Source organism: Triturus cristatus, chromosome 7 (assembly GCF_964204655.1).
Source record: "Triturus cristatus chromosome 7, aTriCri1.1, whole genome shotgun sequence".
NCBI classification, from domain to species: domain Eukaryota; kingdom Metazoa; phylum Chordata; class Amphibia; order Caudata; family Salamandridae; genus Triturus; species Triturus cristatus.
Window position 1 is genome coordinate 1,300,697,589 of NC_140590.1, and position 25,357 is coordinate 1,300,722,945.

The 25,357-nt window shown below is 45.3% G+C and overlaps 1 protein-coding gene across 2 annotated transcripts in view; it reads left to right on the top strand.

Moving 5' to 3' along the window:
* The window catches only part of PRODH2 (proline dehydrogenase 2), a 918,268-nt gene that overhangs the window by 576,266 nt on the left and 316,645 nt on the right, over positions 1–25,357 (top strand). For both annotated transcript variants that reach the window (XM_085618909.1, XM_085618908.1), the window contains exon 6: positions 17,390–17,536. In XM_085618909.1, coding sequence (XP_085475035.1) covers positions 17,390–17,536 — 147 coding nt within the window. The remainder of the gene's footprint in view (positions 1–17,389; positions 17,537–25,357) is intronic.

Below are 25,357 nucleotides of genomic sequence, written 5' to 3' on the forward strand. Positions count from 1 at the left end.
AAGTAATGAGAACATACTGTACTCGTAACTTGAAGTTTCCTCCATAGGAAACCATTGACTGTTTTTCTGTGAAATTTCTTCTAAGTGTCGATTTTGTAAACGTATAAATAATCCTTAACAATTGCCTGTGTAACTTAAACGCAGTTTCTCACCTGCTTACAGGTGGTACACTAGTGGTGCATCTAGGATCCAACACTGACCTAGATTAAGTAACCATAACCCCACTTACCTGCTAAGTGAATATCCTTCCATAGGATAACATTGGTAATTTGATTCAAAAAAGTTTCTAAGTGTCAACTTTTAAAATATCAAAATATTGCTTAAAAATCACAACAGTAACTAAAACACATTTACTCACTTGTTTCCAAGAACTGTCCCAGGACTGAATCTAGGACCCAGTCCTCGAGTTAGAAAAGTAATCCTGAAAGTAATCAATCGTACATAACTTAAAATTCCCATTGAACTCAATGTATTTTTGTGTTTGAAATTGTGTTGCCTATTGCAACAAATCTGTAACTATTATCTGCAAAGTAGTTAACTAAAGCATCTAATTCTGAGAAAGTATATTTTGATACCTATTGTTGGTTCTAAAATATAACAACCATATATTTTTTATATAAACTATTGGCCTAGAGTTCAGTTCTTGAGTGTGTGAGACCCTTTGCTGACTGAGTGTGTACAACAAATGCTTTACACTGTCCTCTGATAGTGACTTACTGCTCGACCAAGCTACCACTTTAGAGAGTAAGGTTATATCTAACTTTAACCTCTGCCAAACCTCTGGGGACTGTGGACTCTGTACACACTGTACCTATTTGGGAACAGTATATACAGAGCCACTTTCTCACAGAGTGTGATAAAGCTGGGTTCCACTTTACTAGAGCAGGTGAAGTAATTCGACTATCTGGGGGTTTAACCAGACAAATTCATTATCATGCGCCTCACAAATCGCAAAAAGCAAACTCTCACTCCAACATGTAAGCTCTAGTTTAGTTAAAAAATTGAGAAATTAAATTTATTGACCAGTTGCCCCAGTAATCCAAGTGTATCAAACGAAGGGCATTGGATCCGCATTGTATGGTGTGGAGTCATGGGGCCAGAATAATGTAGGGTCTATTGAAAGAGACGAAAATTATTTTATGAGATCGGTCCTGGAACCCCCTCGAAATGCCCCCCTGACCCCTATGCGCTTGCACCTGGGCCTAAAAAATTTAGCAAGCGTGATCGCTTTCAGGCCCCTTGCACATTAGATTTGCGTCTGTTCAAATCAATCACCACTCCCCAGGAGAGAATTACTACTTGATGTGTTGACACCAGATACTAGAGAGAGCATACCGTGACTGAATTTATAAGGAGTTGGTTGTATAAATTGGGTATGAGTGAGCTTTGGACTAATCCCAGTGGTATACAAAAAAAACCTTGCCCATCCTTGAAAAGAGATATTGGCTCTATGGTAACGGGATATGGATAACAAAGGAACTACAGAGGAGTTAGGAAGTAGGTTTCTGGATTTTAAAGACAACATGCACTTAGAGAAATATTTGAACTGTATAGAACCTCCATTAGCAAAATCTTTATATCTGTAGCTTAGGTACAGCATTCTGCCAGTCAATGTATTCTGTAGAAAATGGAAGGGTGTTAACATTTTGTCCGTCTGAACCTCATGCATGGGCGAACATGAAACCAAAAAACATTTATTGTTCTTCTATCCAAAGTACACAGATTAGAAACATTTGGTTTATTCTGATATGCCGAATTCTAGCTGAAAACTGCTTAAAAGATATTATTAAGATTTTAAAAAGTGACTCCACTGAGTGGTGAATTTTTTTACTATGTCCAGATATCTCCTAAGTGGTTGGAGACCAAGAACCAGGATGTTGAAATTATCCAATAGCCATTGAAATGAGTATTAATTCACTGAAATGAATCTGATTCTATATGTTGCTTATCATTGTGGAATAGTTTTAATAGATTGCAACAGATTTAAATGATAGGAAGCTTTTATGAAGTTTTAATTATTGGATGAATTAACCTAGCCTTGCAATGTTTTTAGTAATGGGCTTGAGGAAATCGTTGCACATGACACTTTACTTAGTATTTTCTTTAGTTTAAATGATACAATGTTGACATCAGCTGTGACAAATCTCGGGCAAGCTGCCTTGCATTGTGCACTTTTCTTAGAGGATAGGGACATTCCCATTCAAAATATATGTGGAACAATTTATGTACATGAGCACTATCAATATTACTTTCAGAACGGGTGACTTGATACTATTGTTCATGCCTGTATAATTTGATGAGCTTTTATGGTTTTAAAAAAATCAAATAAAGATATTTCTACTACTACTAATAAGGTTGCCAGTATCTTTGGCCTTCCCTGCCATATCCAATATTTTTGTTAAAGGACCCAGGATATCTAACAATTTATTCTGGCAGATTTTCTAGTTACAGTCAGTCTCCTTCTTTGGGTCCTAGGCAAATTTGTCAATAATCAATTTCTAGTGTTAAAGTGACCTTTCCACCTAGGCATGGACGAGGCCAATCAGCCCGCAGGCATCCTCTGACCTCTTTGTCCAAGAGCTTTTTGTTTCAATTGACAAAGTGCTGGGCTACTCTAGGTCCCGGGACCCAGTAAGCAGAACATGGATGATAAATATCATCCGGATTTAGCATGCCCTCCATCACATTGACCCCAAAAGCTCCTTCATTAGTGAGGCTATCCAACCTGGGATGCTTGAGACCACCTTTCAATCTGCAAGGTCTACTAGGCTCTGGCTCATTGTCCGAGTCCTCATCCTGGCACGGGTTACCTAAATCTTCCCCATCATCCCCATCCCTTCCGAGGGTTACGCCTTGTTCGTCGATGGGGGTAAGCCCAGGTTGGCAAGAATCCTAGATTGTACCGGGCTAAGGGCTCAGCATTTCAGGAATGCTTGTCAGTGCCGTTCAAAGGCATCTGTGGAAGGGGAACATGGGGTTTTGACCCCCACTACATCTTTAGACCTGCCCTTATAACCTGTCATGGATGTCTCCTATGGTCTCAAAGGATCCACAATGTCCCCCATTGAGAGGTTCATGCTGCCCTGAGCAGCCACTTATAGTATCTGCCTGCTCACAAGCTTAAGAACAATGGACATAGTCCTCTGTAATCTGGCATCCACTGTATCCGCAAAGTCATCATCCATTGCAAAGAGGCACTGTTCTGCACCAATCCCGGAGAGGTCCCCGCCCTGGGACCTGCCATTGCTGATCAGGGCATGTAAAATATCTTTAAACTGGCAAGGAAAGGCCTGTGGGTAGCAGGAATCTATCAATGAAACACCTCATGTGTATCAATGGGCTTCAAGACTAAATAGCAAAGCCCTGTGGTGACCCATCGACTAGCGCATAGTCCCGCCAACCAAGTACAGTTAGTGAAAAACCTGAAAGGAGATCCCGATATGGGGCCCTGGGGCAGGCTTTAAGTGCAACACTACTCATCTTGACCATCAGGAGAGAGAAAAACGAGATGCAAAAGAAGCTGGAGCGCCCACCAAGCCTATAGCTCCCTCTTGTGGTGCTCCGCTATTACAGCGTAGGCGGGCTCGCAAAGGTGACAGTCTCGCCCAATATAGGAGGAAGAGCTGAAACCAAGCGAAGAGTGCCCTACCTGCGCGCACACCTGTTCGAGCACCGTCAACAAAGTGAACAAGCATTTGCAATGCAATAGGTCTTGCATTTGCGAGAGTTTGAGCTATTGGCATTGTAAATGGCAATGCCTTCTATTTATGTGTTCTGAAAACCTGCAAGCGGTGCGTGAACGCCTCTTGCAGGTTTTAAAAACATAAATAAAAGGCACCGCTTTTTACAATACTTAGTGTGCTTATCCATGATTTTATTGCATGGATCAAGTATTGCCTTAGAAAAAGAGGAAATATGATATCAGGGTATAGTTAAAACTATTAAACAGAAAGTGGGACATATAGGACTGGGACAAACTGAACCACCGTGAATCATAGAATCAAAAATGTGAACTACCCTGGGTTATGCTGACGGAGGGAGAGGTTAAAAGGGAAGCCGCAAAGAGTAGGAGCACAAAGTTTATCGAATCCAGAGCAGATGGTGTCACCTTTGGATATCTCTGTTCCACTTGATCTTTTTAATTGAGACTCCAGGCAACAGCGCAGTATAACAGACAGACGAACATTCGCCATAATAAACGTTCCGTCATGTTCAGAGCAGCTCCATGTTATTTTCTGCTTTTCTCTTGAATGCAGTTTTTCATATTTGTCACAGCATAAGCCTTGGTTAGTGTGGTAATTGGGGACCCCTAGACATATGCGCATAGGTACAAGAACAAAAACAATCAATTGCTAAGCAATGGGTGTAGGAAAGTGGATTTCTGTTGCAGTAAACCCCCCATTTTTTACCAGACTACTGATGCACTTTGACTTGATGTGCCCTGGGTCCCAGCCAATCAGGCTCCCAGGGCCTGTGTTCTTTCCCCAAACCTAACCCAATTGGCATCTCTGGCCACAGGTCAGCCCCTGGTAAATGGTACCACAGGTACCCAGGGCACTGATACCAGGAAAGACCTCTAAAGACTGCAGCACTTACTGTGCCACCCTTAGAAGCCCTGTACCTTTACACACACACACACACACACACACACACACACACACTGCCTTTACAGGATGCGTGTTTTGTGCAGAACAAAGTGAAGAGTCGACATGGCACACATCCCTGTGTGCCATGCCTACAACCCACTGCCCTGGCATAGATCAGTCACCCCTCTAGCTGGGTGCCCTATACCAGTAGTGAGGGTACAGGTGCATGAGCCCTGTACCCCTACAATGTCTCCATTCTTAGACATTGTAAGTGCAGTGCTGCCATTAAGACTATATGTTGCTGGTAGCTTGTCATTACGAACTCCACAGCACCACAATGGCTACACTGAAAACTTAGAAGTTTGGTATCAAACTTCTCAGCACATTAAACCCACACTGATGCCAGTGAGGAATTTAATGAAAAATGGACACAGAGGGTATCTTAGAGATGCCCCCTGAAAAATGATCAGCCTCTGGTGGGTTTCCTGACTCGTAAACACCAGCCTGCCACCACAAGACATGTTTCTTGACCCCTAGGGTGGTAGCCTTCGCTCCCTGAACCCAGAAACAAAGCCTTTCTTGGGCGGAGGTGTTCACATCTCCCCAGGCCAGGAAGAGCCATCTGTGACAGGGGAGCTTCAAAGGCCTGGCAGCCTTTGTAATGCGAGCCCCAGCCTCTCCTGCTAGCAGGAGCAGGACCCCATCCTGTCTCTCCTCCTTTTCAGTGGGAAGACAGGCGGGAAAAACTAGCCAGCCCAGAAGGTGTGCCCACCTCTGCCAACTCCACCCCTCAGGTGGAGGAGGCGAGGTGAAGCCCTCTCTTCAGTGATCACCATCTTGCAGATGGCAGGCACTCCCCAATCAGGTTTAGGGATTGTGCTCACTGCCCCACGTGGGGTGAGCACAACAATGGTGTAGTCACCCTAAAGTCAGTAGTCCATTGGCTACTGACCTTAAGACCCCTAAAACGCCCCCTAAATACAGTATTTAGGGGGAAGCCCTGAACCAAGAAAGCAGATTCCCGCAACCTAAGAAGAAAAGGAACGAAAGAAGACGCCCAGCAGAGGAGACTGCAGAAAACAACTGACTTGGCCCTAGCCCTACCGGCTCATCTGCAGTTTCCAGAGATCCTGCGCCAAAAATCATCTTGTCCTGCAGCCAGCAAACTCCAGAACCTCTGGGAGGACTGACTGCCTTCAACAAAGACCGGATCTCCTGTGAACAGCAGCCCTGTTCAAAAGAAACAGAGAAAACAGACTCTGAGCCTGCTGAGGACAAAGAAACCCGACTCCTGGAACTAGCACTGCACCCGTCACCTACGGCCTGAGTTTGAGTGGCCCACCAGTCCCAGCAAGGTCCCCCACCGTGCCAGAGTCCGAGTTCACCGTGGGTTGACCCCTCCAGGACTCCCCACGTAGCCTGCAGCCTCTGCATGGCGACCCCCCAACTGCGAGTGGCCCGGTAAGGTGAAATCCAACCTAAGAAGACACCTCTGCATCCAGCCGCCCTGCGCCCTGAAGAAAAGAACCTGAGGTGCACCTACATCCCCGAGCGCTCCAACTTACCTGCCCAGCTCTTGGTTCCTCCCGGAAGTCTTTCTGGACCGAGCCTGCAGCTGAAAACCAAAACCGAAAATCCCCATTAAAAATGACGTGGCACTCAACGCCAAAACAGCACTGTGCACCCGGCAGCCCCAGCGCCGCTGAGGGTGCACTTTTTATGCTGGCATGTTTCCCCATTTGTGCTGACCTTAAGTCCAGGAGTTTTGCTCCCACAGCCAAGTGGCCTACTAGTCAGCAGCCACCAACCGGAGGCCCCCTATCCCACATTGGATAACATTGGCCCTCAGCAATCTGCACCCAGCCACCCTAGTGCCGCTGACGGTGTAACAAGAGTGAATCCTTGACCCTGGGATAACCATACTTTCCTCCATAGGATAACATTGACTGTTTTTCTTGGAAAAGTTTCTAAGTGTAGAGTTTGAAACCCTAAAGAAATTCTTTAAAATTGTACCGATTAACAAAAATGATTTTACTTAATTGTTTGCAGGAGATGTCCTAGTGTTGTATCCTGGTATACTACACTGTGTAAGAAAAGTAATCTCAAAAGTAACTTACCTGTAAACACTATTTTCCTCCATAGGATAACATTGACTGTTTTTCTTGGAAATGTTTATGTGTAGAGTGTGAAAACCTAAAGAAATTCTTTAAAATGACACTGTTTAACAAAAACGATTTTCTTACCTGTTTGCAGGAAATGTCCCAGAGTAGTATCCAGGCATACTACTCTGAGTAAAAAAAAGTAACTTACCTGGTATTTTACTGAAAATCCCATTCAAGTCTATGTACTGTAATTACAAATCATTGCATTTCTCTGAAACAATACTGTAAGTCAAATCAAAGTACATTTACTATTGCAATTCAAACTGTTTACAAACTGCATTACTACTGTAAAGTATTTATTGCTTACCTGTCCAAGGCTTGTTTAGTTCTAGAAAATAAAATAACTAAAAGAATATTTTTATACAAAAACAATTGGTCTGAAGTTCAGTCTTTGAGTGTGTGAATTCATTTGTTGACTGAGTGTGTACAACAAATGCTTAACACTGCCCTCTGTTACTGCCTTACTGCTCGACCACACTACCACAAATAGAGAGTAAGGTTCTATCTAACTTTGCCTCTACCTACCTTTGGAGTTCCACTGGACTCTGTGCACACTATACCTCACTTTGGTGTAGTATATACAGAGCCAGCTTCGTACAATGGGGAAGATGAAAAGCTACAGACTTTTTATGCTTTGGTGGAGTGCTACCTACGAGGTCCCCCAAACGTCTGATTGCTCTCAGCCATTGCCTATCACTGGAATAGGAAGTAATACTTTCAAGGAACAAGTCTCCATGACTCGTACCTCATTTGAAAGTTTGGCTGCTCAGTTCAGTGAGAGAAGAAACATCTCTAGGAAAAAAACATATTGCTGTTTTCACAGCATTACAGACGTTTTAATGAACCAGTACTGATATGCAACTCATGCATTCTCCAAGGTGTCTGCAAAACACACCCCGCTCACCCCCTGAAGAATAGCAGTAGCAAAAGGAGGCACTGGAAAACATTCACTAAAAAGGTAAACAAACTTAGTAGACTGAGATAGGAGCTGCCGGAATTTTAACGTACTCAGACAGCCTGAAATGCCTCATGGCGATGCCACTTCAAAGGGGAAAGAAAATGGCCAGCCGTGCCAACAACAATCATAAAACACGAGCCAAAGCGAATGAAAACCAGTGGAGCTAAACTGCGTGTATGCAAATGTGAGCATTTGAACTTAATTTAACTTAATTTGGTAAAGTTTAAACGTTTCTTCCTTGCAGTCATCAGAGCACTGGACCACCCCCACTCTGAAGAATCGGGTTGTGTAATGAAAGGGTCTATGTGCAAAGCAGCGAGCATTGCCTCCGGGTACTTGCTTCAAAACCAAAGAGTGGTGCTGGGGCTCGCTGGACAATAAGTAGTAATAGAGCTCATCTTGCTGAATACTCACATTTAGTCACCATTACTGCCTGTTCCTTCTCACTATGTTGTACTGTACTGTTCAAGCTTCTGCGCTTCGAGGGCACTCAAAATGTTTCGGCTTGACAAATTAGGTTTACACTGCGAGGCTTCGCAACCCACCGCTGAAATTCAGAATGAAACTCGACTGCATAAATGAAAGCAATCTGTCAAACTCTTGACGAAAGATTGCTTACAAGGAAGTAATAAACTATCCAAGTAGGAGTGACTGTTGTGAAAGCCCACCCTCCGGAGCCTACCGTGGTTTTGTTTTCACTCGCTGTCTGGTGAATAATAAATAGTCACTCAGCCTGCAAGTCCAAATGATATAGAAACTTTAATTCAAGTAAAATTGTAATTTAGACTGTAAAAAAACAACCTGGTATTTCACTGCTTGCTCTACGGCCAGGCTGCAGCTCACCTGTCCCAGAGACCCCGGGGCCTTGGTGTCGGTCTTCCGTGTGGGGCAGGGCTAGCTGCTACATGAAGACAGCATTCAAGGAACGACTAGACAACAACGCACACAACAGCAAGGAACTCTTCAGCATCGTCAAAGAGCTCTCCAACCCCAGTGCCGGAAACAACGACATCACTCCCTCACAAGACCTCTGCGACTCCCTCGCCTCGTTCTTCCACAGCAAGATCGCCGACATACACAACAGCTTCGGCGCACAGACCACGCACGTAACCACCGAGCCCATGCCCCCCACCACCACCCTCCGCGCCTGGACCCCGGTCAGCACCGAAGACACCATCCACACGATGAACACCATCCACTCCAGATCACCAACCGACCCATGTCCTCACCACGTCTTCAACAAGGCCGACTCCGTCATCGCACCCCAACTCCGGGACATCATCAACTGCTCCTTCTACACCGCCACCTTCCCGGAGAGCTGGAAGCATGCCGAACTCAGCGCCCTCCTGAAGAAACCATCAGCAGACCCCACCGACCTCAAGAACTACCGCCCCATCTCGCTTCTCCTTTTTCCTGCCAAAGTCATCGAGAAGACCGTCAACAGGCAGCTTGCCGCCTTCCTCGAGACAAACGGATCCCTCGACCACTCGCAGTCCGGCTTCCGAGCCAACCACAGCACCGAGACCGCCCTCATCGCGGCCACTGACGACATCCGAGCCTTGCTCGACAACGGGGAAACAGCGGCCCTCATCCTCCTGGACCTCTCTGCAGCGTTCGACACTGTCTGCCACCGCACCCTAGTGCAGCGCCTCAGCAACATCGGAATCCAAGAGAAGGCACTAGAGTGGATCAGCTCGTTCCTCGCCAGAAGAACCCAGAGAGTCCGCCTCCCCCATTCAGATCCGAGGCCACCGAAGTCATCTGCGGCGTACCACAAGGATCATCACTCAGCCCCACCCTCTTCAACGTCTACATGAGCCCCCTCGCAGCCATCGCACACCAACACAACCTCAACATCATCTCATACGCCAACGACACCCAGCTGATCCTCTCCCTCACCGCCAGAACCAACCTACACGAAGGGATGAAAGACGTAGCCGAGTGGATGATGAACAGCCGCCTGAAACTGAACTCAGACAAGACGGAAGTCCTCATCCTTGGATCATCACCCTCCGCCTGGGACGACTCCTGGTGGCCCCCTGCCCTGGGAAGCGCACCCAAACCAACGGACCACGCACACAACCTGGGCTTCATCCTGGACTCCTCCCTCTCGATGACCAGACAAGTCAACGCCGTCTCATCATCATGTTTCAACATCCTACGCATGCTCCGTAAGATCTTCCGATGGATCCCCACCTGTCAGGTGGCGAGAACCGGTAGCGCGCCGCTCGCATCACCGCAACGCCTTCCCCGCCGAACGAACTCCGGGGGAACTACATATCCCAGAACGCCCGGCGGAACACGCCCCACGTGTCCTGCGTCGAGCGCGACAGTGGTTAAAGCCGCAGACGAACAACGAGCGGTGCCGATGATTCCTGCCTGTTCAGTTTGCACTCTTGGTCCGGAAGCAACGTTCCTGTCCTGTGTCCTCGGCCTCACCCTCGTCCTTCGAATCCAGACTTCCCTGCTCCAGCGGTGCAACCTCGCCGCCACCTCCGACGCAAGGGAGACTGCGGGGAGCTCCCAAGCCTCAGCGTCCCAGACTCCCGGAAGTCACCATCGGCGCTCCTCTGCCCACGGATCACCGGATACAGAGTAGTAGCGCGAAGGTGAAAACCTCGCCGGTGAGCCCCGACGCTGGTACGCGTCTGAAAGCCCTCAACGTTCCAGTTTTGTTCCGGAAGACTACTCACGCGCTCCTCTGCCCACGGAGTTCCGGGTTCAGAGTGGCAGCGCGAACTGGTGCGCTCCTCTGCCCACGGAGTGCCGGGTCCAGAGTAGAAGCGTGAACAAGGGCGCTCCTCTGCCCATGGAGTTCCGGGTTCAGAGTAGCAGCGCCCGCTCCGTTTTCAGTGCTACACAACTGTGAGTACTGTTCTTTCCTTTGGCCTTCAGGGAGGCGATTTTCCTTGTTCTTTTGGGAGTGACCCTGATCCGGGACGTGCTCTGGGGGCATCAAGCACTGCCGTCTAAGTGCTGGTCTTTGCTCCCAGTAAGGCTGCGCCCCATTGCCCTACCGAACCCGTCCCAAGGGTCCGCCCTGGCACTGCGGCTGTAAGCCAGTGCTTGCATTCAACTGAGCTTCACGCCGCCCAGGCCGGAGAACCCTCCGTCACACGGGTGGGAAGGTAGCAGGTGAGAACTCACTACAGCGAGTGGAGGGGAGGCAACGGGAGGGTCACTACTGACGGGTGTCTTATGGTGTGCTTGTTTCATTCCAGGTCCCTCTCCCAGCTGCTCCTTCCCTTCCTTCCCTCGCGCACCTGTCTCAATAGTCCATGTGTGTTACACGTTCTCCGGACTGGGGACGGATGGGAGGTGGACCCCATTTAAGCATCAGCATCATCCTGAGGAGAGAATTCCCCGGCCACCGTGACACCACCGAAACCAGGAAGACGGTCACCCAGGCACTCGTCACCAGCCAACTGGACTACGGAAACACCCTCTACACCGGAACCACAGACAAACTACAGAAAAGACTCCAACGCATCCAGAACGCCTCCGCACGACTCATCCTGGGCATCTCCTGACACAGCCACATCTCCGGACACCTGAGAGACCTGCACTGGCTCCCCGTCAGCAAGAGAATCACGTTCCGACTCCTCACCCACGCACACAAGGCACTCCACGACCTGGGCCCCAGGTACCTCAACAACCGCCTGACCTTCTACACTCCCACCCGCCAGCTACGATCGACCAGACACGCCCTCGCTGCCGTCCCACGCATACAAAGAGCCACCATGGGAGGAAGATCCTTCTCCTACCTGGCAGCCAAGACGTGGAACTCCCTCCCCATCCTCCTCCGTCTGACCCATGACCACCTCTCCTTCAGGAAGCAACTCAAGACCTGGCTGTTCGAGCAGTAGCGGACCCCCCTCCCCCAAGCGCCTTGAGACCCTCCGGGTGAGTAGCGCGCTATACAAATATCTTGATTGATTGATTGATTACATGTGTGCTTTGAGAAATATAGACTCCTCGCCCCGATGCACAGAAGAGAAAACATGTTGTGTGCGCCCTCTTTTATCTACTTATGCTGCGTTTGAAATACATGTAATGAAGCAGCCATGGGGGCATATTAATAACAGGCAAGTACCGACCTAGGAGGGGTGGTGGGGGTGGGTTGTGGAGACACGTGAAAGTGCTGTGCTGGGACGCAGAGCGGCAGGAGCGCGATGCGAACCGAAGGCAGTAACCAGACAGCACTCACTTTTCAGTTCCTACCTGTTCCTACATAAGTACTGCTTGTGCGCCACTGCTCACTCCTATGCAATACTCCTAGGGAGTTAACTTTTGAAAAAAGCTTTGCAATGCAAGAAAATATGCTACAGCCAATAAACTGGAGGAAATGTAAGTGGCCTGCAAAGGAACCAATGAAAAGACAACAAAGAGAGGGGGCGGGATGTAAACACTTTGCAGGCCACACCTAAAAAAAAGCCCAATCCCCCTGAAAAGGAAGCCCAAACCAAGCAAATATACTAGAAAAAGCCCAACTGATGGTGGAGATCGAAAATTCAAAATGCCTAATAAATAAATTACAAGAAACAGAGCAGGAGCCATGGTAGGGAAGGCAGCAGTAACATAACTGTGGTATTAAGAGGAGGTGGGAGGAAGAATGCTATAGTTGAATGTAAGCCCGTAGGGTGCTGAAGCTAACACAGACAAACAGTAACAGTGCTGGAAACTAAGAAAAAAAGAGTCCCCCTAGGAACATAAAAAGAACTATAGCGGAATGAGACAGTACTAAGTCCCTGCTCTGTGGGAAGAACAGAAGAGTGAAAGGAGGGGCAAAGAGGCAGGACTGACCACTAGCAATCAAGGATGTTTAAAGGACACTGACATAGACAAATGAAAAGCATCGCCAAGAAAGGGGATGGACTTGATGCACACAGACTGATTACAGCAGGTCTCGAAGAGACAGCGCTTGCGCTGTCTAGCTCGACCTAAAAAGGAGAGGCCAGACTGCAGTGTTGTTGAGCACACTCGAGAAACCTGAAGCTAAAATAAGGAAGCAGAAACCTGGTGCAGGCTTAAGCCTGCAAATGGAAACAGTAAAGCATGCAGCACAATGTTTTTCTATAAAGCAGTATCGGCAATCATAACCATAGAGATTCACAACGAAACCATTGTCAAGGAAAGCACTTATCTAGTTGCTGAGCAGCAAAGAAAGAGGAAGTGCTTTTCTTTGAGAATGTTTTTGTTGGATGCCTTAATTACCTGACTGGTGGATGCCTCGAAGAGCTTCTAAGATCAATTTTTGATACTTTTATCTGGATATTCAGATAAGAGACTTTAGCACAACTTAAGTGGCCCCTGAACTATTTTTTGCAGATCATAGGGTGCATACCATGGCTTGGGTAGGGATTAGATGCCATTTTCTGTCCGAGTTCTGAAACCCTTTTCTTTGTACATTTGATCTCATCATATCCCAACACACACTAATCGAAAGACTTCACCACATCGACATCCAAGGGGATGCACTCCGATGTATCACCTCCTTCCTAACCAGAAGAACCCAGAGGATCCACCTCCCATCTTTCACCTCTGAAACCCAAGCAGATCATCTGCGGTGTCCCCCAGGACTCCACAAGCCCCACGCTGTTCAACACAAATATGACCCCGCTGGCCAACATTGTCAGATCCTAAGGTCTCCACTTAATTTCCTACGCAGAACACACCCAACTCATCCTCTCACTCACCGACACCATCATCACCATAACCAACTTCCACTGATGCATGACAAACGTCGCCGACTGGATAAAAAACAACTGCCTGCAGTTAAACACAGAGAAGATGGATGTACTGATCTTTGTCAACAGCAGCAACACATGGACCTACTCCTAGTGGCCATCAGACGTAGGACCCACTCCCTCCAACCATGCCAGAAGACCTCAGAATCATCATTGATAACAAGCTCACCATGAAATCACGGTTCAGCGCCGTGTCCTTTGTCTGCTTCTTCACTTTGCACATTCTATGTAAGATCCCAGAGTGGCTACTCCTAAACAAAAGACGCACTGTGACACAAGCCCTCATCACCAGCCGACTAGACTACGGCAATACCCTCTATGTAGGAAGCGCTGCACACCTTCTACGTAGCCTTCAGACCATACATAACACCGCAGCCAGACTCATCCTCTGCCTTCCCCGACAAAGCTACATCCCACCCCACCTCAGGTAACTCCACTGCCTCCCTGTACAAAAGAAATGCTAATTCAAGCTGCTGACCCACGCACACAAGGCTCTACACAACTAAGGACCCACCTACATAAACCACCGCATGTACTTCCACCAACCATCGAGAAGCCTACGCTCAGCCTCCCTTTCACTTGCCCCATACTCCCTGCATTTACCGAAGAAGAAGTGGAGGATGCTCCCTCTCCCACATAGCAACAAAGACCTGAATCAGCCTCCCCACACATCTCCAGACCATCACCTCACTTCCGGAATTCTGAATGGCCCTCAAGACCTAGTTTCAGTCCCAGATTTTGTGCAAGGGTTCGGCTCGTGTACACAAACTCTCTGACCAGGGTGCGAGTGAACGGGATGGTTTCCAGACAGGTGGCACAGTACAAAGGTACAAGACAGGGGTGCCCATTTTCCCCTATTCTTTTCGCTGTCACTCCAGAGCCCCTGGTGACGTGGGTTAGGAGAGACCCACAAAAAAGAGGAAGTTCTGTGGGAGAGAAATGGGAGGAGAAAATATCGCTGTATGCAGATGACATACTGCTAAATGCCACAAGCCCGATACTCGATAAATCACATACTCAATATATTACAATTGTTCTGCAGTTACTCTGGCTATCAGATAAATTGGGACAAGTCTCTTGTATTTGTATTGGCCAGAGACACTCCAACTCTGCCAGCCTGTGGGAGGGCCCTTGAGGTCAAACGCAAGTTTAAATACCTAGGCATCATGATCTCTCGGTCCACTGTAGAATTTGTAAGAGATAATTTATACCCCCAGCTATATAGGCTACGTAGATACGTCGCGCACTGGAGGACGTTACCGCTCTCACTGATGGGGAGGACAGCCCTCTTTAAAATGATGCCACTACTGCACCTTCTATACATCCTCCAAAATATTCCATGCAAGATACCGCTAGATTTTTTTTTTTTGAAAGATCAATGCTGAAGTAAGGCAGCTCTTATGGGATAGGGGATGCTCCAGGATAGCACTCCGCAAGCTGCAGTTGGGAGTGTTCAAAGGGGTTCTGGCAATACCCGATGTCCGGAGATATTACTGGGCATCGCAGTTGGTTACACTTAACGATTGGGTGTTTGATGGGAGAGAGGAGCCTGCCTATTGGATCGACCACTATTCAATGGGCCGGAGGGGGTACCCTGAGGCACTATACCGTAAGAAGATGGAAAGTAGACTACCAATGCACACACAAACAACGGTAGGGTATGGAGGGAAGCAACTAAGTTCTTTGGCTGGTAGGGCAGACTGTCCGAGCTGACCTCCATGTGGGATAGCGATCTTCTGCAAGAGGTGGGCAAACTGCAAGGCTTCCGTCCGTGGGAGCTGCTGGGTATTGACCACTTAGGGAATGTCTGGAGAGGACAAGCGATGGTGGACTTTGCAGACCTGCAGACCAAATACCAAGTGCCAGACTTGGAATGGTTCCAGTCCCTGCAACTGAAACACGCACTAACGACCCATATTCTGATGGGTGATCAGGTACCTGAATATGCGCTGCTTGAAGACAGGGTGCTGATGGACCTGATTCCCAAAAAAGCCACGTCCCTCATCTAAAAAATATAATGAATAACACCCCTGACCCTTTGGGGCCCTCTGGGGCCATCGGGAGGAATGGGACACAGAGGTAGGGGACCTGGAGGATGACGATTGGGCGGAGGCATTGCAGAGCCCCAGGAAGTGGCCATGAGGGCTCTGTTTCACCTCATACACCTCCAAATCTTACACAGATCTTATATCACTAGGAAGATACTTGAACGTATGGGTCAGAGCTACACTGATAGCTGCATGAGGGGCTGTGGTGGGGTGGGCCTTTTTTTTCATGTGCTAAGGGACTCCCCACCTGCTGCGGCAATACTGGAGTGAGATTGTTTGGGTGATGTCCGAGGTGTTGGGTCAGGAAGTCCTGCTAGATGTATGATGGCACATATTATGTGTGACGGGGGCCACCCAATGGCGGAAATACACTAAAATATGGTTAATGATAGCCGGTATAGTGGCTAAACCGAATATTGCAAGGGGGTGGCGGTGCAACCTCCAAAGGTCACAGATTGGAAGGCGGACCTCAATGGGTGCTGCGCAGCTGGAAAAGTGGTTTACGAACGCCGGGGGTGCCTGAGGAAAGGGGTCAAAGTGTGAGGTAAGTGGGCACAGTTTAGAGGAATTTGAAGCATTATAATAATGTGCGGAGACATGGGAAGAGGAAACATAAACACTCTCCCTAACTGTAATAATATGTTTTTAGGCTCGGAATCTTTGAAACTCTGTTGCATTGAGAGGACTGACTCGACCAACAGCGACAAACCTACCAGCCTTGCTGACCATAACCTAATGTTTCTGTGTACCTATGATGTGTAGCTAAGAAACTGTTTACTAAAAATAATTATTTTCAAAAAATGTGTATAAGTATATTTTGGTGACTCTAATTGAGTCTATGGATTGGAGTTGTAAGCTTAAGACTCAGGATTTTATTCAAGAAATTGATTTCTAAAAACAATAGTATGGGTTTTTCGGTCAAAAGACATTGGTTATACTCTGTGTGTGGAGTAATTGAGGCCTTGAAATTGTCAGAAGCTGATAAATGGGGAACGTCTGGGTGATCAGAGAGCAGAAAGAGAAAGGCTGAACATGGCATGAGGCAGAGGCATCCCCTCAATGCACCTTAAGTTTGGGAACCAGAGTAAAGGTTCTTTGGTACAGGACTATGTGCAAAAGGAGGATGGGTGCAAGGTAATTGTCTTGTGCTTGGCTGTGCTGGAGTGGGAGGGCTAAGGCCTTCTTATAACAAATGGATCTCTACAGATAGACATAGGCTGTCATTTGAGGTAATCAGGTGTCTTTTTCCTGTTTTTGAGATGAACTTTGTTCTCCATCTAAGTGTATTTGGAGCATTGAAGGTCACAGGGAAAGTAATGAGATTGTGGGTAGACTGGGTGTGGGGGGTCACTGAAGAAAGCTGCTTAAGTGTAGACTCCTCTGGATTAGAGATGGTTATATGATGTTGAATTTGAAAGCTGTCATTATAGCAGAGTTTCATGGGAAGTTAGATGCCCCTAAGAACCTTTCAAAGTAAGAAATCATAATTCAGAAATATACAATCTGTTATTCCCTGAATACAAGAGGTTGGCAAAGGGTTGCTGACTTAATGGGGCAAGGGATAGGCATGGGAAAACAGAGCCTCTGACCTTTACAGATGAATGTCTCAGAGACTGATGCTTGGGTATTATGGAACTGTTTTCTTTAGGTCAAATTGGGCTAGAAGCGCTGGTTATAGGCATATTCATAAATAGTTTGGACTCTCCTGAGCTGGAAGGCTCTGCAGATATTAAGGAACACATGCTCTCTCCGATCTGGATTGGTGACTGGACTGTTACCTATATCTTAGTATTTTTCGAGAATGACTTAGTGATACATAGCCTGTGATCTCTAAAACTGGTTTGCTGCTGTGATTGCCCCTGTGATGCATTTTCTCCTACCTCTTCAGTATGGGAAGAACCAGAGGGTCCGGATCCTAGTGGATGCTGAGTACACATACCTGAACCCTGCACTGACTCTCGTAACCATGGCAATGATGAAGCTCTGCAACCAATCAGAGCCCTGGATCTGGAACACCTACCAGTGCTACTTAAAGGTAAGCATCAAGTCTTTGGCGTAGATGCATGAGAAAGAGAATAATTAATAATAAAAGCATGTGATGTGTGTGCAGAAAGTTAGATAAAGTAACCCAGTCATATGACTCGGAATATGGTAGGTCACTAAGGAGTTTCTTGAGGCTCCAGCTCAAGTGCTGTATAAAATAATGTAACTCCAATGTGAATTGCAGACTCCTCATTACGTATGATTGAGAGCGGTCTATTACTCATATTACACCCTCCACCCCAGCGTGTATTGTCATGGCTTATCTGTTACTCTGTAACCTCCAGTGATATTGTAAGTCTGATATGTTTAGTGTGGTGATGTCAAAATAGTTAAAGGGCACACTGCTATTTTCAACTCAACTCCAGAATCAAGGCATTGACAGATGTTACAGGCACATAGCTCTCAACCTGTCAAAATTGTGGTTTTGTGACAACTAAATGCTACATTTTAAATCAGAATTCCGTGGACTAGATATTGGACAGTTCACAGTGGAACCTTTGGGTTGAAAGTATATGTAGAATGAATTTTAGGAAAATGCTAATTTTAAAGAGCTATGTGGATATGAACACTTTACTGAAACCTACTCTTTTGAACTCCCCGAATAAAAAATGCTCTCCGCCTTACCTACAAGGCAGCCAATAGGCGACAGCTGTGTGTCTCATGATCCCTATTACAGCGCTGACAACAGTTTTGTGTCAGCAGTTAGCCACCAACGCCCAATGAAATGAAATGAAATGACCATTTATTAAGCGCGATAGCTATCCTCAGGCGTCCTAGCGCTACAGACAACGCTTGCAGGCGAACAGTTAAAGACTATTCAGATTTATTGAAGAGCAGAGTTTTTAGAAGCTTACGAAAGGGGAGTAGATTGGGTTCTGTTCGCAGATGGAGGGAGAGGGAGTTCCAAAGTTTGGCTGAGTTTTAGGAGAAGGAGCGGCCACCACATCTGGCTCTTTTTATCCTGGGTACTATGGCGAGGAAGGAAGATGCTGATCTGAGCTGTCTATTCGGGTGGTAGGGGGTAATCAATGATTGATTAATGACAGAGCCCGACTTCCAAAAGGTTCGGTGGGCAATGCACAGGGCCTTGAATTCAATTATTTCCCTAACTGGAAGCCAGTGGAGGTTCTTCAGTCCAGGTTTAATTGAAAGTTGTCAGGCAATCTGGAGGAGTGTTCGGGCTGCGCAGTTTTGGATGACCTGGAGCTTGCGCAAGGTGGACTGAGGGGCCCCTAAATAGAGAGCATTCCCAAATTCCAGGCGTGATAGGATGAGACCTTGGACCATAGTCTGTTTTGCCTGGAATGGCAGTAGGGGGAGAATTTTTCGGAGAAGTCTAAGTAGACCGTAGCAGGTGGCTGCAAGTTTAGCTGCTTGATAGTTAAAGTTAAGGGAGTTATCCCGGGCTGTGTTTCTTTCCACACCGTGACTCCCAAGACCAGGAGCCTTTGCAGCCACAGCTCTCTTTAAAGTGCCCGCAGCACCTCGGTCGGTGTAGCCGCCAATGCCCGATCTCCAGCTGTGTTTCTTCCCACACTAGGACTCCCAAGACCAGGAGCCTTCGCAACCACAGCGCACTTCAAAAGCGAGAAGGGGTTGGAGCCCAAGTCTGGCATGTGACATATGCCATGACATATGCCACAACGTGTCACATTTTTTGGATATGTTGTTTCAGGAATAACTGTGTTAGAACCCCCCATCAGTGGTAGTGGGTTATTTTAAAGACGTATCTTTCATCTGGGTTGACTTAAGAAAAAAATATTTTAAAACTACAAAAACATATATTAAATATTATTTGGAGGGTCTTTAACCCTTGCCATAACACATGATTATGTTTTTTACTTACCACTACACCACTTAGTACCTTAATTATAACCTGTGGCTAAACATTTTATGAGACTGTGATAACACAGAAGTCCGTCTTCTATTTCCATGCTGTTTTGCTTTTACATGCCACAAATCTACACTTGATTTTTGTGATTTATAAACAATTAGCCCTTCTTTTCTTTCACTCTGGGACTTGCCCCATGCATTTAGTTTTCTTACACAACCATTCCCAAAGTCTCATTCCACAAATTAAGGGATTTCTTTCATAGCAAGCCTTGCCCCCCCTTCCACATGCCGCAGCATGTCACAAATGTCTGACATGCACTGGCTTGACTAAAAAGGCCACAAATCTCCCAGACACTGCTAAGGGGTGATTTACAAAAGGGCATCTTTCATTTAGGTAAAGTAGCAAAAAAATAGAAAAGAATATAAAAATCGAATTTCCCCAGCTGGGGTTTGAACCCTTGTCAAAAAGCACCCCAAGCCCCTGTGAACTACCACTGTAGGATGTGTTCTGCTTTGATGAGTTTTGTCCAAAGCCTTTTTGTCATGAAAAAAGGTGCTGTCCTTCTTCTATTTCCATGTTGTTTTCCTTTTACATGCCACAAATCTACACTTGATTTTCGTGAATTATAAACAAATAGCCCTTCTTTTCGTTCACTCTGGGACTTGCCCCATGCATTTCTTTTTCTTACACAACTGATCCAGTGGTGTACCAACAACAGATACTCCAATACCATATATTCACCTGGGCCCATAAACACACGCACACACAGTTGGGTAAAACCGCTGAAGTCAAAGTTTATGTTTACTGAAATTCCAAGAGTAGTTACCTCTTATTCCTAACTAACCTTACACGGATCAAAAAGTTATTTCCTCTGGTCGATGGACCATTAGTTGAACTCGTTGATGGTGAAATGACATAAAATAATCTTCTCACATTAAATGAAATGACCACTGACTCGGGAAAATGTTAAATCTTTATCTAAATTAATTTCATATGAAACACTTTTCAAAGTACAGTACAGCCGTCGTCAGTCATAGGAGAGAAGTTTCAATTAATCAATCATCAGACACATACTTTGTAGTTTTGCAATGACTTATGCTCAAAAAGGAGAGGACAGAGAGAAAAGGACATCAGCATATTCACGGAAATAATAATTACCTAGGATGGTGGGAAAACCAACCCCCTGGTCAAAGGGCTGGTAAGGGTCCCCTCGGAAAGATCAGGCGACAAAGATTTCAGGACAGGATTCAGGACAGGATAGATGACCTCTCTAACACCGACGCTTGCGTAGCACCCCTCTCTGACACTCTCTTCCTCCTCGAGATTCTTCAGCGATCTTCTTCTAAATTAATTAATTTAAAATAGATGGTTCTGCATTCGATTCTTCATCAGCATCTCTTGTTACTCCAACAGCATACCGAGCTCTGCAGCATTCAGCAAATCTCCGTCTGACTAACTAACTAAACTACCTCAATTATACCCTTCGATATTCATGTACCACCCATTAAAGTTTCAATATCGTAAAAATACTACCTCTGATTGGACGGGCAAGGCGGGAAGATCATCACACCATGCTTAAATGTCATCTCAGTCTATCAACCCCTTAATTTTTATTCCAAATTTTTATTCCCACCTGTATTCACATCTTATTAGAAACAATTGTATTTATTTGTTGTGAAAATCTATTCATCCAGAGGTCTTCAGTGCTTGTTGCCAGGATATGTAACTTTTGTGTCCTTGGATCGCATTCAAGAGTATCGTCACTCTTCCAGCTCTTTCAACAGGCATGCGTGGAGGTCACATGTATAACAAACTCTGGACACACTCGAGAGGCCCAAATGCGCACTAATAAGAAAGTCAGAAAGACAAATGATATTTTAAAAAATAAATGGTTTCACTGTATACCACCCATCTCTACTCTAACCCCCTTTATTTATTAATGCTTTCCCCGCATTAGTAAAATAGCTTGGTTTAGTTTCAGCGAAGCAGATGCCAAGCATGTGAGCTTTCAAGCCGCCATATTAGTAGCTTCTGCTCATGTGCATGAATTTCCCTCCAAGCGACAGCTCGTCATACTGCGTAGATGCAGCTGACGCATGCACAATAAAGATTTCCCGTTTGCAGCCATTTTAGAACTTCGCTCGAGTTACTTACATTAGTAAACACATAAGCAAGCTTCTCTGACCCTTATTTTTATGTGGTGCGTATTAGTTTTACACAATACATATTAATACAATGTTAGGAGTTAAATTAGAAGATTGCTTCTGAGCAACTCTCTTTTCTACGAGTCCTTGCTCCATCAATCCCCTCTCTGATGGCATTTTGAGCCATCACAAAATTACCCATCCCAATCAGATGCCAACTTTAGCATATCTCAATTTCTTTTCCTCCCTCTTCGTTCTTGTTCTCATCTTTGTTTTTCAAATCTTTCCTTCTTTTGTATAACTTTCCTTTCATTTTTTCAAGGTGAATCTCTTCATATTTTCTTTTCTTTCCCTTTCCATTTACTTCATACTTTCTTCCCTTCCCTTTGTTTCTGCAACATTTACACCATAACATTATTGTTAAAACTATTTTTGTTATACCAACTAATGGAAAGACTACTTGACCTAAAATACCTTTCCCAAGATTAGTAAACCAAGTTCCGATAGAAGAAATACTCTTTGTTAGTCTTTCCCATACACTGTCAACCTCCAGTGGTTTCAATTCTTCTTGAAGTTTTGTAATATTCTTAATATATCCTCTGATTTCTTTGCTTTTATCCGGTATGTAAGTGCAACAATGTTGCACTTTCAACACTTTACAGACTCCGCCCTCCTTTGCCAATAATATATCAAGCGCAAGTCGATTTTGTAAAACCATAGACCTAATTGCAACCATTTCTGTATTAATCGTAAAGAAACCCCCAGCAGTATCAGTCGAAAGACGATCAACTACTGTTGACAATTGACAGATTCTATGTGAATTTAGAATGACTCCCACTGAAGGTATCAATACACCAAATATGTTAACAATTATTTCTGAAAAAACTAGCTCTCTTTCTTCGTGTTAGTTCATTAGTGTTTTCATTGCTTCCAGCGATTCTTTTTACGTAATACATTTTAGGAAATACGATCCCAAAGTAGCAACTACCGTACCACCGTGCAGGTAATCTATAATATGCATTATTCCCACACACGTTTACACCCCAGGAAATACTGTATCAGTTCCCCCTTTTAGTCCCCAACCTCCCAGAATCAGGAAGTTATGTTCACATTCACTGGAACCAATAAATACGTTATTATAAACTGTCTTTAATCAAAGTCAAATCAAATCAAATATAGCTTTATTCGATTTCATATCGTAAAATCATAAAAGCACAATATAAAAACAGATTAATCACAGTAATACAAAATACAGAAAATATAAAAAAAACTGAATGCATAATAAATTCCATAAATATACACAAAGAGTTATAGGAGCACCAGGTAATCACTATTGTTTTTTTCTCTTTTCACATGGTGTTCCGAAACCTTAATATGATGTTTAAAAAGGAAGAAATAGCAGCAATAATAAATTCATTTTCTAGCATCTGAAGTCTTAGGAAGGCTATTCTACAATGTTTTAGCTTCCAGCTTCTAAGTATGGGCAATAGATATATTTTCCTTGGTGCAACATAATATTTACAAAATAAAGTGCAGTGCATTGTAGTCAAGATGGAAGTGTCATCACAGGGGCATATGGGATGATGTTTAGACCAATCGTTAATATCAGGAAAGGTGAAACGGTCCAGGAGCATGTGAGAGAAGCTACTCTGTACCACTAATAGGTAGGGTTGTAGGCCTATGCAGGTGCACATCAAATGATTAACCATGACCAATTTCTTGTTTCTCTCCAAGAGCCAACCCTTATTCTCTAGATATTTCATGGCGTGTGTCTTGAGGGATTTCCTAGGGACAGATTCCAGGCTACTAGGATTATAGAAATATTCGGGGTGGCCTATAGCCTGTGTCATGTTCTTTATGTAGCTGATCCACGGTAAGTTTGCCACCCCATCCAGCATAAGACAATCCATTATCACATCCCTGTTAAAACCCGTCTCCACCGTTGCCCATATCTTGTGCCATAAGAGAAGAGGGGTAATCTTTATAATATCGGTAATGTATGTTAGGCCGAGTTCCCTATGGCACGAGTAAGTGGCTGTTGAACTAGGAACCGCCAATAGATAACGCAGGAAAGAATTTTTGCAGCGTTGTATATGGTCCACATTTTCAATGCCCCATATGCCTGCCCCATATGTGCCTATTGAAATGCATTTAGATTTATAAATGACCATCAACTCTGGGACAGGTCTCCTGCCTAGTTTTTTAGCAAAATTACTGACGGCTCCAATGGCTCTCATCATGGCCAGCTTTCTGTTTTTCGTAGCTGCTACCCAGGAGCCCCTCCTCTCCACGGTTAGGCCTAAATATGAGAATGTATCTGTGCTTAGAAGTTTTTTACCATCAATGAAGACATCACATGTCTTACTCGATTTTGTCCCGCAGCTCATAGTGAATGTCTTGGTGATATTAACTTTTAAACTCCGCTTGGCCATGTAAGTTACAAAGTTTGAGACTGATTTTTGCAAGCCCAACTGAGTCTGTGACAAAATAACCGCATCATCTGCGTATAATAGGATGGGGACAGGAGCACTCTTAATAGTTGGATGATCGTGCTGGGACTCGCTCAAATGCTGACCCAGATTGTTTATATACAGGGAGAAGAGTAGGGGGGCAAGAATGCACCCCTGTCTTACCCCTCTTTTTATGGGAAACCTATTTGAACATTCTCCCTGGTTCCCAAAACGCACCCTTGCGCCTGCCCCCCCTATATAATTCCCTTATGAACGCCAGCAAGGAGGGGTCTAACTCTAGGTCTTTAAGAGTCTCCCACAACATAGTATGTTTAACGCAATCAAAGGCGGAGCTTAAGTCCACAAAGGTGAGGAAAAGATTACCCTTCTTAGCTTTGGTGTATTTGTCGATTATCAGGGACAAATTTAGTCCTTGTTCGATGGTCCCAACACCTGGACGAAAGCCATATTGAAATACTGATAAAACACCTGACTCTTGGGCCCAAAACTCCAGCTTATTTAAAATGACCCTGCCTGCTATCTTCATAAAGGCATCCAATAGGGATATCGGGCAGTAACACTTCGGCTCATTTCTGTTTCCTTTCTTGAATATGGGTATCACAATGGCGTCTACCCATGTAGGAATTAGCCCATGGCGGGTGCAGCTAATTAATACATTTGTTAAAAGTGGGGCCCACAAACCTATGTTAGATTTGTAGGCATCTACCGGGATACCATCCGGTCCTGGTGCTTTCCTCAGGGCACTATCAGTTATGGCCTTAATGACTTCCTCCAGTGTAATATTGATCTTTAAAGGGAATGGCCAGAGGTCAGCATTTTCATCCACTCTTGGTGGGGTTGTGTCTATCATATTATCCACTGTAAGCTCATCCCTGTATAGCCCTGAGAAGAAGTCTACCCACGTGTCACCACTGATTGCCATATCTATAATGTCCGTTTCTCTATTATTAAAAAACGGGGCATTAACCGCTCTCCAAAAGCCAATGTTATCTTTATTTATACAGGCTTCATGTAGGGCTTCCCATGCTTCCTTTTTTAAAGTCGCCCTATGCTTTTTTTGCGTCAGCTGATATAAGGATCTTGCCTGCCTTATTTCGTCCCTGCATCTCGGTGTTTTATGTAAGGCATTTTTTAAATGGGTATGAGCCTTTGTGCATTGTTTATCAAACCAGCCCTGAGGGGTTGGCTGACCACGTCGTTTTTTCCTTGTTAGCAGCTTCCTGGCCTCATCTGTAATTGTAAGGAAGGCATTGATTATTTCTTTATCCTCCCTGTCCTGTGACAAGCATATCGCTATGTCCCCGCTACTGTTATTAATCAGCCCTTGGAGAAATGCCTCAGGATCCACTTTTGTCCAGTTTAAA